This window comes from Falco cherrug, chromosome 12, assembly GCF_023634085.1.
Source record: "Falco cherrug isolate bFalChe1 chromosome 12, bFalChe1.pri, whole genome shotgun sequence".
In the NCBI taxonomy this organism is placed as follows: domain Eukaryota; kingdom Metazoa; phylum Chordata; class Aves; order Falconiformes; family Falconidae; genus Falco; species Falco cherrug.
Window position 1 is genome coordinate 28,255,856 of NC_073708.1, and position 16,634 is coordinate 28,272,489.

A 16,634-nucleotide genomic window follows, 5' to 3' on the forward strand; every position below is an offset into this window, starting at 1 on the left:
CACTGTATTATCTCATAACTGGTCACAGCGTAACCAAGCATATTTAAATATAGAATATACCTAGTCATTATGCAGAAGATAACACTGTGAAAGAAAATCATACTAAAGGTGATTCTGATAGGACAAGGACAACAGGAAAACATTTCGAGGCACATGAATCAAAGACCTTATATAACATGATAACAAATATTCTGAATTTGTGGCATAAAATGCATTAAATGCAAAATGTCAAGAGAACAGCAACTGATTTGTCCTTTCAAAGCTTAACTGGCTTACTACATCAATCAAAGAATTTCCCTTGAAATTTCCCATGTACACCTCATCCTCTACTGGACAACCGGTTAACATTGGCCCATTTTCTCTAGAAAAGGTCCAAAACTTTGAACTATCAGCAGCTCTTAGTCAACTAACACAAATACATTCCACCCTGCTCTTAGATAAAGCCTGGTACCACTGAATGCAGTATCGTACCTTTTTAATTATACTGAAATGCACAAAACAAGGGCGATGCTCCACATACCTAGTAACTGCAAAAACATAGCACAAAAAGAGATACTAAGCTTCACAGTGAGAGCAAACCCAATATTGTAAGCAGGAATAAATCCAGCAGTAACAGAGCTTTAGACTGAAGCTGAATTTGGCCTTCACTGTAGAGTTATAATGAGATAACAAGGGGATTGAGGTGATTAAATATAAACAGAAATAACCCTTCCACGTCACCTGCTTCACTGCAAACACAGGAATGCCCTTCTCCGTAAGCTTAGGCTGTTAATAAATTCAATAGTGAGTGGAATAAAAATAAAACCCTGGGTGGTTAGTTAAGTCCTTATTTCTCTCACTTGTATCACTCTTGCAACTCTAATTTTAAAGACTATTAGGAGTGACATAAGCACCAAGTTCTTCCCGAAAAGTATTATTACTTGAGATATAACCAAGACCTTGGAACTGAATTACAGATACTGTTATTGCATCTCTTCTCTGGTCAAATATTCTGCATCGTATTTTAACATCAGAAGTGGTGCTTTACGTCCACTCACCCTTGATGATTTCCATTCCTGGGACCCAGTAAGTCCTCAATGCTACAAATAAGATGTAATCCTTGCCTCTTTTACAGAGATCAACCTGTTCTTTTCACTATCATGACTGCCCATTTTAGTTCTTTCTCTAAACACAACATCAGGATTTCACAACAGCTGTGAATCTACTGAGCAGAATCAGGTCCATTAGATCTTTACAGACATCCATTGTTACTGCATCTACATATTAAACTACAGAACTCTATGTCTTTTTTTTCTAATAAACAATTTTTGTGCAAGCATTCAAGTTTAAAGCCCGTGCTTATAAGGAACTTAACAAAAACATGATGGGAATGAGATGCCAGGGGAATAGACAGATTCTCTCATCTGAAATGCATAATTAGCTTTTGGTTAAGTATGCAATTACCATTAAAATTTACAATCAAGTATGATGGTGTTCTAATTTTAGCTCCTCTAAATTTAAAAAAAAAAAAAGAACTTAGTTACCAGCATTACTTCTTTGAACCCCTTCCCCATGAGGCAAGCTGCACTGTTAACATCCTCTCATCCAGGCAACAAATGATACAAAAATCTTTTAAAAAACACTGCACATTTGCCTTCTGGATGGTTACAGAGCTTGGGTTTTATTTTGGTTCGCACTTTTTTGCTTTGTAATGGTAACTGCCACTCAGCATAATTAGCAGTTGTCATATTTCTGTTTGTAAGATCCTTCCCACAAAAACGAGCAATGTTGCTTTGTGCCTTCTTCCCAGCTGTGCCTGAAAGCTGTAACATGTGATTCAGACATTGACTACAGATAATCTCAGACCCCTACAGGTTTCAGCAGTTAAGCCACAGAAACATTTTTGTTAATGGGAAAGAAAAAGCTATACTCATCCTAGCAGTTCAAATTTGCTAAGCAGCATCTTAAAAGAAAAAACATACAGCAGTCTAAATATACTGTCTCCATCTGAACATCACGTCCTTTTTCGCCTTTTAACCTGAAGTTAAATTTAACCTCTATATGCCTTTTAAAAGGGGGGTTGAAAATAGTTTCAACTACATCAGTTGCCAAACCCTGAGTTTAGTTAAGTTTATTATTAATTATATATGTTTATGTGTTCTGTTTGGTAAGTGCACCAAAAATGAGACTCCACAGTGTAGGGTTCTGTACAGAAGTGTCATGGAATCCCTTGCAGAAAGCACGCATTGTGTGGTATGCAAAGCGTTGTGATGTGCAAGTGGCTAAACACTGCCAATGATTTTCCTTCAGTAAATTTCTGTTACTATCCAAAGAGCTCATGGAATTAACCTAGACTGGGCCGGCATGAAGGACCAGAATTTGCCCCTCAGCAGTTAACAGCAGAACTCTTGAGCAGCATAGCACTGAAGTTATTATTACTTACCAATAGACACGCAAATGCAAGGAAGGAAAAGGGAAAAAAGAAATCGTACATTGCTCTCACCTAAAACCCAAATTGCTTTTATTCATTCACCCTGTTTCCATCTGGATCTGGACAAAGTGGCCTTCTCTAGCTGCTAGGCAACCTGAACACCGCACTGAGTATTAACTGTATGCATTTGCTAAGGAAACAATAATGTTACCTTTGAGGTTTATTTATAATAAAAAGCATACCTAGCTGAAAATATAATAGCTTTCCTTCAGTAATTAACAACTTTGGGAATACAAAATTGTTGGTCAAAAAAGAAATAATCCACATATACAACCCAAATGCACAGAGATATTATAAATTGGCTTCTTGCAAATATATTGTAAGGGAAATGCTTTATATGAAAGCATTATTACAGATAGCAGTGGCATAAAAAATATCTAATTCAGGAATTACATTTATGTAGAAATTAGAACATCTACATAATATATTAACATATTTCAGTTATGTTTTACATTAGAAATGTTTCAATTACCAAACTTCATCCAACTACAAAATGAACTTTCTCAGTAAATGCCATTTATTCTATTTACATAAAGCCACCGTTCCTAAATAAGGCACAAAAGACTTGAAATTAAACCACAGTTAACTGACCTTGGAGTTCTTTTAAAAAAAAAAAAAAAAACCTCCACCAAAAATACCTGCAAAACAATGTTTCACATAATCCATTTCTGGACCATTTTACTGTTTTGTTCTCTAGCAGCAGAGCTATCCTTCTACCTTAAAAACACCATGAATCTCTTTGCTCTATCACATTCCTCCCAAAATCAAGAGATACTCCTTTTAAGTCTTTTCAAAGGAGATAATTTCCTAGACTGCTAGGTCACTAGCACAACTGGAAGGACTCTTTTATTAAAATATCAATTTGGGCGATTGAAGTGTCAAGAAAGGAAAAAGCCCACTAATGACATCAAAATTAAGCAGAGCAGCAGTCTTTTTTGATCAATACATCTGACAGCTTGTCAAAACCTGATTCACAAAACAGAGACTTCTTCATCAGACTCAACACAAACAGCAAAGCTACATCTCTAGATAAAAAACGCTCATCAATTTCTACTGGAGATATTAGTGATGAGACAGGTCAGAAAGACATTTACTGACACAGTGACACACTGTTAAGTCTGTACGTGCAGCCGCCTGGCACTTGAAGCCGTGCCAGTTTTTCTTGGCTTTAAGAAAATCCAAGGAGTTCTTTGTAGCTAGGGTCCTACATCCAAATATTCTGCTTTTCTGTTCAACACAGGCAAAAGTCTATGTAGAATGTCCCACTGATCTCTATGGATCACAGCACTGCAGTAATAACTTTCCCCCTGCCTTGAGATTTGTAGGCCACAAAACAAGGTTATTTGTGCACAGCCCTTGAGCATCTCCAGTTTACCACAGCTGCATACATTTAAGGTCTCCACAAGCATCCATGAACTGAAAGAGACTTGGCTCCACAGAGCAGAGAACATTAGAGGTTCCTAGAAGTGCTCCTCTCTGGATTTTATAAACACATTTGAAGTGATTAGTGATTAATTTAAACACTTGTGCCTTTTCCTTCTTCACTTTGCTTCACATTAGTTTCACATTAAACCTGATTCAGGTAAGACTCAAAACCAAGCTCAGGGGGAGCATAATTAAAAAAAAAAAAAAAAAAAAAAAAAGGTCAACATAACCAGAAAGTTGTAAGTCAAAGCAAAGCGTTCAGTGGAGCTGCGGGGTCCCACACTCACAGACACTCCAGCAGCTGTAAATCATTTAAAACAAGTAATTGGAAGACAGACTGGTAAGAAAACGCTACCTTCCTACACACAGGAACGCATAGTTTTGGTATGCTAATGGTCCCCACTACTAGTACATGTACCCTGAAGTATACATTAACATTACAAGTTTAGTTTCAGGAGGCAGGAGGTAAACAAGTTCAAATACTGTGGTTTTTATTGAGGTACACACTTAATGTTTTTGTTAAGGTCTTTAAATCATGACTCACATCAGGGATCCATGCAAGGAGCACAGGAAAGGAGAAGAAAAGAACACGAGCCACTCTGGAAACTGTCACTTACATGAACCTTTTATTGAAAATAAATTTTAAATCAACAGTGTTGCTGGTAACTCCAATACTACAGGTCCTATAGATACCACTCTCTAAGGAATCCACCTGACATCTCTTTTCATAAGAAGTTTAACGTTGTTAAAGCCTTTTCCCCCCCAAAGCCTACAAACAAATTTAATTAAGAACATCGCTTAATTCATTTTAATCCCAGTATCTTTGGGGACAAAAAACCCCAATATTTCATGGTGCTTTCTGTCTTGCTTTTACGCAACTTATTGGAGAATTTCATATTCCAAGATTCAGACAGACAGACTGGATGGAAATCATCTTTAGCTGCTTATGGGGCCTGAAGTACAAACATTTTGATTACCTAATCCCTAAATTAAATCAAACAGCTTCATGTCAGGTTATCTACCTTAGTTTCAATGCCAGAATTTTGAAACATGAAAAGGATCTTTCATTAAATAATTTGTTGTATGTTGTACCCAGTAACACAGAAATAAAATTAATCATGTTGTTGCAGTAAAAAAAATAATCCTCATTTTAGATTCTAATTTATTATGACTATTCAAGATAGTAATCATATTGGGGTTATTTATTGTGACTAAAAGACTACATTTATAATTAATCTTTAATTATTGCATTTAAATCAAGGGTATTCAGATCAATTAGAAGACTATTCTCTTAGCTGGAGCAGGATTTGCATAGAAATACTACCCAGTTTCAACTTATCTTCAAATCTGAACTTTAAACTTAACTTGGAGAAACCACTAAGGAGGCAGCTACTTTGAGTTAGTGAGCTAACTCCTTTGAAATTGTTTAAGAGAATTATTAGCCTCATCTTCTGTTTGAGGTCTTGTCTTTTTATGCAAAAACAGAAGAGAAGAATCTTGCTAACCGGAATTCCAGCTGGAGCCCAGTGCTACTTTAAAACACAGCAATCTGAGCCTAGGTTTTTCAACCACACTGAGTAATTCACTGGGACACAAAGAGTTTAAGCACCATCAGGATAAATTGCATTTGCACCATAGGGTTTAAGTCACTTGCCAGCAAGAAGAATAAAAGAAAACACTTGCTTTCCCTAAAAAGGAACACCAGGAGCTACTGACAATTGCTTGGCCTTGGTCTGCCACTCTGCTGCTCAGGAACTTTATTTTTTTTAACTAGGTTAAGATTCTGTAATTCAACAAGGCTAAAAAGGTGCCATGACTGGATGTTTCAGGAGACAGAGCCTCCAGATTACCTGCACAGGCTCTCTTCCCATTTGATTTACCAAGAAATTGTGTCAACATAGATCATTAGAAGCATGCCTCTGTCTTCTGCCTGAGGAATCCTGGATGGATGAAGTGAGCTGTCTTGATGCTGCTGAGCAGGTACATGAGTTGCAGGAAGATACAAGCATCTTATTTGGAGGACATAAGCTGATAATAGAAGCTACGTGTAGAGTTCACTCGTTGAACACTCACTGAATTTTTTCACCTACTAGTGTTCACTCAAAAAGTGCTGCTGAAGGGCTCCAGACCCGCCTTGGGTTTGTCGCAGTGTAACAGCACACTGACTCCTGGGAACACATGCAGCTCCTTCAGGTCATATCAGGAGTCCCACTAGTTGAGCAAGACAGTGATACAAGGAGAACTTACTCAGCTACACTGCAGGGATACACATGATACAGCCACACAAAACTTATGAGCAATCAAAACCTGTATTAATCCAAAATTCCGTTCCCAAACAACCTACTTTTTTATCACCATATCATTGCTGGGATTAATATAAAGTATTTTTGAAAACACTGGCACTTACCCAAATCTGCAGTTTCACGCGCTTGTCATTCCTGTAAACGGTTTTCACTTTGAAGTCAATTCCTACTGTGCTAACGAAGGCTGGTGTGAAAGTGTCATCAGCGTATCTGAAGAGGAAGGATGTTTTACCCACGCTGCTGTTGCCAATGATCAGGAGTTTGAACATGTAATCAAAATTTTGATCTGAGGTATCTTTCTGCCTGTATCTGGTATCTGTTACTGAAGCCATCTAAGAAAATGACAAACATTGAAAAAGAACAGATTTAAGAGCAGTTCAGCATTTGTTTTCCTCAAGTGTGTACCATATGTTTAGCTTCTCTCTCTTCTTTCTAACATCAAAACCACTATACCTGCTGAATGAAAAGGAACACACCTTGAAATCTTTAAAATCCTGGCTTTAATTTTCTATTATCTACTTGTAATGTTAAGATTTCCAAATGCAAGAAAAACACCTGTTACACAGCTTTGTGTTTAAAAGAATAACAGATGGCTATTACAGATTGTTCAAATACTAGTGGGGAAACAGCATTCTTTACTCCTGTGGCAGCATGCCACTTCTGTTGCTCCAATAAACTGGAGTACTGCAACCAAGAACTAAAATCTTTGACAGTGAATCCAACTATGCAATCACTAAGCAGCCTCCAAGGCAAGTAAACCTAAATAATTCCTTCCATGACTACTAGGGGAAATCTGCATTTCTAGCACATGCACCACCACCAGAGAAGTTTGGGCCTCAACATTTACAGAAGGAAGAAAAAAGAAAATCAATGGGAGAAGTTGAAACACCAGGAATCTCCGCTGAAAACTCTGAATCCATCCAACACGTATGTACTCTCAAGACTGCAATTAAAATAAACAGCACCTGCATGAAATGAGGGTCCACTGGGGCTGCAGGCAGCATTTGGAATGGATAAATTACCCCTTATTACGGGGACATGAGAGCTGGGGATATTAGTGGGGTGGGGAGGGGGGAAGATGCAGCCTCAGAGGTCCCTCCTCCTCTTGTGACCCTGAACTGGCTTCACAAACCAAAAACACAGCTGCATAATCAGAAGTATCCAGACAGGTGGAACTCACTGCGCAGCCTTGGCTGCTGTAATATATACAGCTTAGACACTCCAAGGGAGAATGCAAGGCCCCAACTTTTCATCTCTGTACAGAGCAGGAGACAACTATACAGACCAAATTACTACCAAGAGAAGAAAAAGGAAACTTTACCTTTTATCAGATATGTAACACTGTTAGGTGTTCCAAAAATCTAGCCCACATCAAACAAGCAATGGTCTCAGCTCCTTAGAACTGGTCATAGGGTTGGCAAACCGGGGCAATGACAGCACAGGTCAGATCAGCAGCTACTCGTGCAAACTAGGACATGTGCTACTTGTGTGCAGCGTCAGAAAGCACCAAGTAAGTTATTTTTCCCCCTCAACTCAGATTCACAGGCACCCTGGGGAACAAAACTCACAATGTCTACTATCACCACGTGCCCAAATACTTTCCTTCTTGGCAAGTCTCACTTGCACACAGGACTTCACTCACTCACTGACACAAAACAAAGCAATTCAAAACTCATTGTAGTTGAACAGTTATAAACCAAAATGCTGTCCAAAGGCAATTTAAATAGGGAAGACAATATGACTTAAATTCCCAACACAGGGTAAGGAAATCAAAACTGATCTCGTTTAAGCTTCAGTAAAATACGCATGGCTGTTTATCTCTGATTAAACACATGCAACTTTCTCATGGTTTCAAGGGCTGGTGCAGCAGACATTTTGTTCAGATTGCATCAACAAGTACGGTTCCTAAAGAACTTCTCTCAGTGGCTCAACAGTCAACAGCTGCACTAAATGCAGTAAAATCTTCCCACAAGTGATTCTCTGTAGGATTCTATGCAATTCGGATACACACTCTTCTGAACTTCAGCTGCTATTCAGCAACACTACAGTCCTTTGCAAGCACTCCAGAAAACACAAGTACAGATTTCCTTCTCACCAGTGTATCAGAAAAGGGCTCTTTTACCCACGTCTTGTGGTTCATAACAGGAATTTCTAAAATGAAGAATTCAACATCCAACTGACTTTCATGCACTCACTCAGGCCAATCCACTCACTGCCTCAGTTCAAATATCAGAAATCTCAGCTGCAAAAATTATGAACCCAGATGATTAGTTCATTTGTACCATCACCAAGCTGGAAGACAGTAAGTTATCTCTGAATAATTTATCTTCCTCATACATATATGTATCTTCCACAAACGCCACTAAGAACACGTGTGCACTTCCTAAAGAAGGAAAAAAAACCCCACTATTAAAAATCTCTACTTCTCCATTCCACTCACAAAGGCTTAAAAATGGGATCCCCTCATCACCTGAAGCCTGGTCATTTAAAGATTCAGAGGCAGACCTCTAACAAATCATACAGGAATCGATATCTTCTTTCCACCCCTGCCTTTGCAGAATCCATCCACACACTCCAAGCTGATCTTTTCAATGAAACACTGCTGCTTCCATTAACCCCCCTAGACTGCTATAATCAAAAGCGTACCTGGCTACAAATGCAACTTTCAGATCTCAGTTAAAAAAGCAATTACAGAATGTGGCCAGCTAGAGCAGCTTTGTGAGAAGCACAATGCAGAAAATAAGATCAAACGATACTTGCACAGAACGCAGGGCTGTTGTCATAGAAGCACAACACTTGCTGGCCTGTGCGTGACACTGTGCTACACTGGAGATGCTGCAGGTCGGCTCCTTGAATCATAGAGACCATGTCAGAGCACAACATTTCCAAAGAAAATTCCACCCCCTTGCTTAAATTTGGCTTTCCCCTTGCCCTTCCTCTGGTCAACAAAGTGAAACTGAAAGGACTTTGGTACTAATTACTGATGACTCCTCTAATGGCTTATCATTACTGAAGCTGTATTCCACCAGGACTGCCCCTGAATTTATGCTTGAATCCTGAAGCCAGAAATCAGCAGACCTTTCTCCCAGTTCTCCTCCCCTCCTTTCCTCTTCCCCACTTGTTGTCCCACCCCTGCTCCAAGCACTCCCTAGTTATGCCACTCCTGAGGACCACGCAGAGAGCTGGTTCAAAGAACAGAGAGATCCCAGTTAAAAATAAATCCTCCTACAACTTCTCCTGTTTTGCAGGGCTGTTTTTAAAGTTGGTTCAGTTCCTGAACCATCACAGCTGAGGGAGCCAAGGGGAGGGGACCAAGCAGTGGGAAGCAACAGCAGTTGCTATGCTACTGAGAGAAAGGTCCACAAATTCACATCTCCTGCAGGCCCTCCGCACCTGGCAGAGATTCAGCAGCAGAGGGAAAAGACAACTACATGTCTACGTCAGGGAGCTCTTGTCCAACCTGTTGGAACAGCTCGCGCAGCCATCACTCCTGGAGGATTTTATTTCCTCCTTGGTGGAAGGACATTTATCTGGCAGTGTAACCCCCTGCTCTCTGGGTACACAGCCACACATGCTCTTTGCTTAGGATGTCTCCAAATACAGCAGCATCTCTGCTGTTTGACAAGGACGTGCAGACTAACTAGGGTTTTGTTACGGAAGACCAAGTCAAACACAGCTGGCAATGCAGAGTTCAAAAGAGAGGCTCATGACTGTTTCCATTTTGATTGCCTTGGAATAATCCTCAAGAAAATACTTACACAGGGAAGATTTAGCTATGTTACAGAAAATCGATTACCCAGGAGAAGAAAACAATCAGACTGCCCTTGCGAACACTTCAGTATAAGACCTTGCATCTTTTAGTTCTTTGCCTGCGCAGCCTAATTCTTTCTGGCTAAGAGCATGCTAACATTGACAACCTGTTTTCCCCACATGCTTTTGCAATGGGAACAAGGTCTCAAACACATCCACTTCCAACTAGTTTTGCAAGAATCGGCAGTTATGTAGCTATGAGATACCTTATTATTTCCCTATTGAGCAAAAAGCCTGCAGTGTGAGCTTGTCTTTTATTAGACTGAGAAAACACACAGGAGGAGGATGCTACAAATGCTCTAAAGCAATAAAATCTTAATCAGAGCTTATTATCCACCAAAGAATACGTTCTTCAGTCAAGGTGGCTCTCCTGCCTTTATTTTCTATTTTGGTCTAATGAAGTTTACAGAAAAGAAGCCTGTTGCCCTAAGACACCTCCATGGGAAACCAGCCTTCGCTGCCTTCAGTACCCACTGAAATGTGTCATACAGATGGCTCCACACAGCTGTGCTCTTTAATTTGTGACCAACATCATGGTGAAGAATCAAACTGTTCTGTAATGCAACACAAACCAAAGTGTTACAGCTCTTACAAATTACTGAAAGTGGTCACCACTGCCCCTGTTCCGCAGTATTTACTGCCTACAGCAACTTCAGCAAAAAGCAGTACATGAGCTGTCTAAAGCTGAAGGTGTTGGGTAGAAATCAACTGGTGTATCTTGCCATCCATTCATTTCCAGAAAAAAACCTAAGGCTGACTTCAAGTGTTGCCAGCACTTATGGTTTTGGCTACCAACTAAGAGCGCTGGTCTCTACCCTCTCACAGACAAGAAACAAGAAACCTGATCATTACCCTTGGAAGTTTAAATATCTCTGTATTAGCAGACACATGGGTCTGCTCAAAGAGGCCATTTTCACATCCCATTCTCTCTCACAACATCATGAGGAAGAAATCTGAATTTAGGAATGAGTCTCATTGTCTGCTGTCAGTCACCTCAGTTAACTATGGAAACACAGTCACACTGACAGAACTTATATTTCAAACTACACCTATGACACATCTGCAATTTCAACTTGTTATGAACCTGTATATTACAAGTTATGTGCATTTGTAACAGTAAAAACATATTTAATATTTGTCATTGCTTTATTTTTAAAGCCAAAACAAATTTACTGCATATGTTGTGAGTTATATAGGACCAGCAGCAATTTAAATGTGATTGTTTAACTGTTTCATCATCATCTGCTAGCACACACACGTTTCTTTTATTAGGCAGGTGAGAAGATGAGGGAGAAACTGCCCTTCTATATTTCTAAGAGTCAAAGATCTTACAACAGCATGCTACTCCAGGCTGGGTCCAGCCTTCCTTCACATGTGTTCAGCAACTGAGCCTCTGCTGTCTCTCCTAATGGACTATTTTATTGCCTTACAGGGCTATCAGTTAAACCATTCCTTTGACTACACCAAGTTCCAGTGCTCAAGATCAGCCAGAGAAAAATTGAGAAAAAAGTTAACAACTATCAGTCAAGAAGGAAGAAGTAGTTTACAGCAGGCAACAAAAGAAGGGGCACAGCCACAAACACAGCTGCACCTATTAGACTCCTGGCTAGCCATAGGCACTGAGGAGCGCGGAAGGAAGAAAAGAGATTACTAGATACATTCATTTGGTAAAAGCAGGAATAATGAGGCTAAAAAAAGGTAAAAGTTTAAACAAACCCACCCACGTACATGGTGCTAAAGTCAAATAGATCATACGTGCACCAAGGCTCTTATAGAAACATAGGACAGCAGCAGTGTAGACAGCTCTGAAGGTGCTAAAAGGCTGTGGAAACTATTTGGTAAGTTATGTGGTAGGGAAGAAACAAAAACGTAGCTAAACCAAAAAATTTCTTCATCTCCAATATTTACAGCTTAGCAGTAATCCATGGGAGGCATTACTGACATGCAGCATAACTTCCTTCCAAAAGGAGTTAATAACTTGTGGGGTTTTTCCCCAAAAAGTCTTAAAATGTGCATCCACATCAAAAATATTCCAGTTCCCAAATTGCACATCTATGTCAATTTTCTGTTACAAAAACTCACTCCCTTTCTGTGTTCTGTCATCAGAAAAAAAATCTTTTTTTCCTTTTTCAGGAACTGTGTTAAATCCTGAACCAGATTTTTATCAAGTAATGGAATCTTTTTACAGCCAACATATGCTGCCCTAAGAAAAAGTATGTAAAGCAAGTAAGGCTGTGACCTGAATGAGTCCTATACAAACACTTTACTACAAGAGATATTTAGCAGTAGCAGAAAACACAGTATGAGCAATTAACATAACCGCTAATAAATACTGCAAGCAAGTGATAGTTACCAATTTAGATCTACAATCCATGAGACAGATGGAGGCTTTGCTGTGAGTATACGAATCAAGAGAGTGGTCACACTGTTGAACCTGCGATGTAGAAGCAAAAGGATTACAATGTTTACAATAAAGATGGATAATGGAAATATTATGTAAGAAACTAATGGGCAGGCAGGTCATACTGTGAACACACTGCTGTGTAAAGGTCTGAACCTCCTTCACTGAAGGTGAAGTAGAAAGCCCTGGTGTACAAAGAGAATGGAAACTTGTGCTTGGTTAGTAATGGACATTAAGATAACATCAGATATTCGGAGCCCCCAGTTTAAAATTTATTAAAGGGAGATTATCTAGATTAATCTAAAAGTTCCTGATCAATCCTACAAGTGGATGCAAAACCTCGCATGGGAATCATTATGTGTTTCCTGCAGAAAGGCAGCAAAGTAAGTAGAACCAAGGAGCAGCTGAAATACATCTGTATACACCGGTGTTTTGCACAAAGCCTGCATCGAAGTCTCCTGTGCTGCAATGGCAAACTGCAGTAGAATGTGGAAATGTCTTCAACTTACAAAATGTCTGCATCTACACAAAAATAACTACCTTAAAATAGTAGTTATTCCAGATTTAGAGCAGAAAAACATAACAGAATTTGGTTCTCTTTTTCATGGCTAATACAATCTAAAGGCCAACTCTGTCTCTAGTGCATTTCCCCTCCAATAAACAAAGGTAAAACCCCATTTGTCATCTTGACTCACATTATCTTGCCTTGTGGAGACTGCCAAAACACATGGACAAATTCAGACCTTATGTAAATAACAAGCTGCAGCCACCTATTCCAGATCAGAATTTGGATCAAACAAGGGCAAATCTGTTCTCACGATCCACACAATTGATAATCATCTCACTTGGCAACAAGACAGCACCTTGCTCTTGCCCAGAGTATTGCGCATTTTTCAGCATCCGTTACGTTTCCCCCTGTTCTCACACCCCTGCCCTCTGCAACAGTTGCTCCCTGGGACAGCCTCTGGATTGCACTTCAGTACTGTCCAGAACTTGATTTTGAGGTGTCATCCAAATAACTCACTTGATAGATCTAGAACAAAAATAATTCAACAGTGTAAACAGAAAAACAATTAAGTCTATGTTTATTACTTTAAAAAAATAAGCCCCTCATCTTGACAGCAAAAACTAAAATTGATTTATTGATGAGTCCAGAAGTCTTTACAAGAAGATGCTTGTAGTGGATTTGGTCTGGAATTCACATGCTACAAATGAGTTCAATATATGCAACTGAACGATAAAAACCTCTAAACAACATAGGTGGTTACTTGTTATTGTTACTACCCATTCAAATTTGGAAACACAGGCTTTAAAAAGTCTTCAAAGAATTTGCTGCGCATGGAACAGAAGTCAAGAACCTGCAGATATCACCCTTTTCTATCAACTCTCTACCTTTACAACTACACTTTGTTAGGCAGCAGGCAGGGACTGTTGTTAGATTTCCTCAAGCCAAATGTCTGTGTCTAGAGCCATGCCTCTCCCATTTCCTCCATAACCTTCAACATCCTTAAAGTCCATTTTAGAGCCACAACAAAACCCTCAGGAAGGAGGAATTAGTCACTCTAATTTTACAGTGTCCGAAAATGTAAAGAAATAAAAGTTCTCACATTTTTTACTCTCTTCTATGAGCATTTTCATTGCAGCTCTTTTATCGTCACATAGTTCCATGCCTGTTGACAAACACGCTACTCCAGAAGGCATCGAGGAAAATACTTAACAGTACAAAGACATCCTCTTCTAAAGGGGAGCTAAACCAAGGCCAGCTCAGCTCTCTCCCAGATGATGCACAGAACAAGAGACCTACATCCTCCTTATGCCCTAGAAAGCAGATGCAGAGGAGATTTCCGCAATTCCCTGAATATTCCATTGAGTTTGGAAACCAAAGGAGCCAACCAATTTCTAGACCAACAGAACCGCTAGCTGAGGCTGACCCTGAACCGGCCCTGACTCCAGAAGACAGTGCAAGCTCAAGATGTTGATTGCTACTATAAAACTCACCATCATTAAAGCTCTTGCTTCCTGTTACAAACATTGCAGCAATGGCCAAGATAATGGGCATCAGTCCCTTTCTCATCGGCTCTCCACCCTGGCAGTTCTGCCTCACTTTCTCTGAGAACAAAATGACAATAGTGAAATACTTCTGAGTATCCAACTGCTGAATACACTGAAGTAGCAGTGACATAAAAGCACTCAGAACGAACATACAAGACAAACCCATACCAATTCTGCTGCCAAGACATGTGTAACTCCCTGCTGATCCCTCTCCAGCTGGAAGGCAGGGCACAGCTATGTTCTGTTATGGGATAAAGCCCTCCACAGAGAAAGCCGTGACCATGCCTTCCCACAGTGGTAGAAGATAAGGCAAGATCAGGCAGATGATAGAATTCATACTACTTGGAGCTAGTCAGGCCATATGCAGACTCGGGTAGACACTCCCCCACAGGTGTGCAGGAGACAGTAACAGATTTTTCTGCATCACCAGGCCTAAAACCTTTCGTTTATAGGTAAAAGCAAGCTGCTGTCCTAACCAAATCAGGTGGTTGGAGACTAGTATTGTCTTGTGGTAACCACCTGTACAGGGCCAGCTCAGGATGCCTCTGCAGCACAGAAGTTTAATTTGCTGCCTTTTGTCCTCCTCCTCCTCCAAGCAGAAAATCTGTGATCAACAAGTTACTTCGTTTCTGTGTGCTATGATGTTCTCCATGCTGCGAAGTAAGACCCCTGCTAACCAGGATTAGAACAAGCACCCTTGCAATTCCCATACTTTAATTAGTTAATGCTTCCAAATATATTTATATTCCAAATGTAAGTCTTACTGCTTACGTCAAAGATCAAATACTACCGCCCTGCAGTAAGCTAAGCACACATTTGCAAGAGCTCACTAAACACTGCAGAACTTTAAGCACAAGATATATTTTTACAGCAAGAAGCATACCTGAGATTACCAGTTCAGGACATTTCCCCATGTCAGCCGCTGAGAACTGCCTCAGAAAAAACTACTTCTTCGGGCCAAAGGAGTAACAAAGAACAGACATTGACTTACCGGGGAGGGTTAAGTGGACACAAGTGCCTTTCCCTGGCATTACAACCAGCCAACATGATACAAGACCCTGAAATGTGGTGCTGTGACCTGCCCATTTTGATCTGGACCTGCGTCAGGTCACATGAAAATGAAAGTAGGAGAAACTAGCTGAACCACGCACAAGTCAACTAACATGACTATTACACGACAACTAGCATGCTAATGAATACCACATGTATCACTTCGCTACACCTAGATGTTGCAAGAACTACTGCTATTAAAACCTAAAGCTAGTAAGTCTTCTCCATTTGTCACCTGAAAATTTATCGTACCTGCCAAGAGGGCAGCAGTTTTGTCAAAACTGCAAAGGAAGCTTGATTTAAAGATCGGTTTATTCGCCTTTCTTCTGACTTACACTACAAATTGTCCTGATAAAACAGACCTGAAGGCAGTGATCACAGCAAGGTCTCAGTAAATGCATATACAACCACTTCCAGGATAGCAAGCACAAATAACAGGAAATAAATGCTTTTCAGTTACACACTTACATACAGAAGCACATGGATTTGATCTTGTGCGCACTATAATCCAATTACCAGTGCTCCCATTATCTGAGTACGGATTCAAATACACAGAGCAAGTAGTTCCACTGACATTTCTTACCATGGGAGGGAGAGAGAGGAGAAAAAAATGCTTAAAGGAGGAGGTTTATCTGAACCTAGCGCTAAGCCAGGCTACTATGAAACCCCACAAACTGTTAGTAGCACTACTGAGGGTGCAGCACCGGGTCAGGAGGGAGCGATGAGGAACAAAGCAGGAGAGGCTGAAACCAGGTTTGCCACCAAGGAAGTGCACAGAAACATGAATTAAACTCCCGAGGCCACGGTCTTACATTGTCTCAAGTCAAGGGATAAATCCAGGTTAAAATTAAACCACCCCCACTTTTTGGTTTTTTATTTTTTTTATTTTGGCCAGGTTAGTCTTAACTTAGGTCAGACCAACCTGATGCACTGCACAAACTAACCAACGCTCATGGTGTAAGAAGGACAGTGCAGAGACAGAACCTCGGGAAGCAGAAAGATGGGAACGCTCGTGCCAGCGTTAGCGATGTATCGCAGGCAATACCCACGGCGCAATGTTGCCACACGCACTAGACGACACAGCCTTGCTGCACAGGAGGAACGTCGGGGAAAAACAGCGCAC

General features: G+C 40.2%; 1 protein-coding gene across 8 annotated transcripts in view; it reads right to left on the reverse strand.

Moving 5' to 3' along the window:
- The window catches only part of RAB3B (RAB3B, member RAS oncogene family), a 58,475-nt gene that overhangs the window by 40,520 nt on the left and 1,321 nt on the right, over positions 1-16,634 (reverse strand). For 4 of the 8 annotated variants that reach the window (XM_055724601.1, XM_055724600.1, XM_055724598.1 and 1 more), the window contains exon 2: positions 6,303-6,530. In XM_055724601.1, the coding sequence (XP_055580576.1) occupies positions 6,303-6,530 (228 nt within the window). Of the gene's footprint in view, positions 1-6,302; positions 6,531-12,361; positions 12,443-13,272; positions 13,290-14,407; positions 14,490-16,634 lie in introns of those variants that run through there. The other 4 variants (XM_027807029.2, XM_005440359.4, XM_055724596.1 and 1 more) reach the window with 4 other exon arrangements.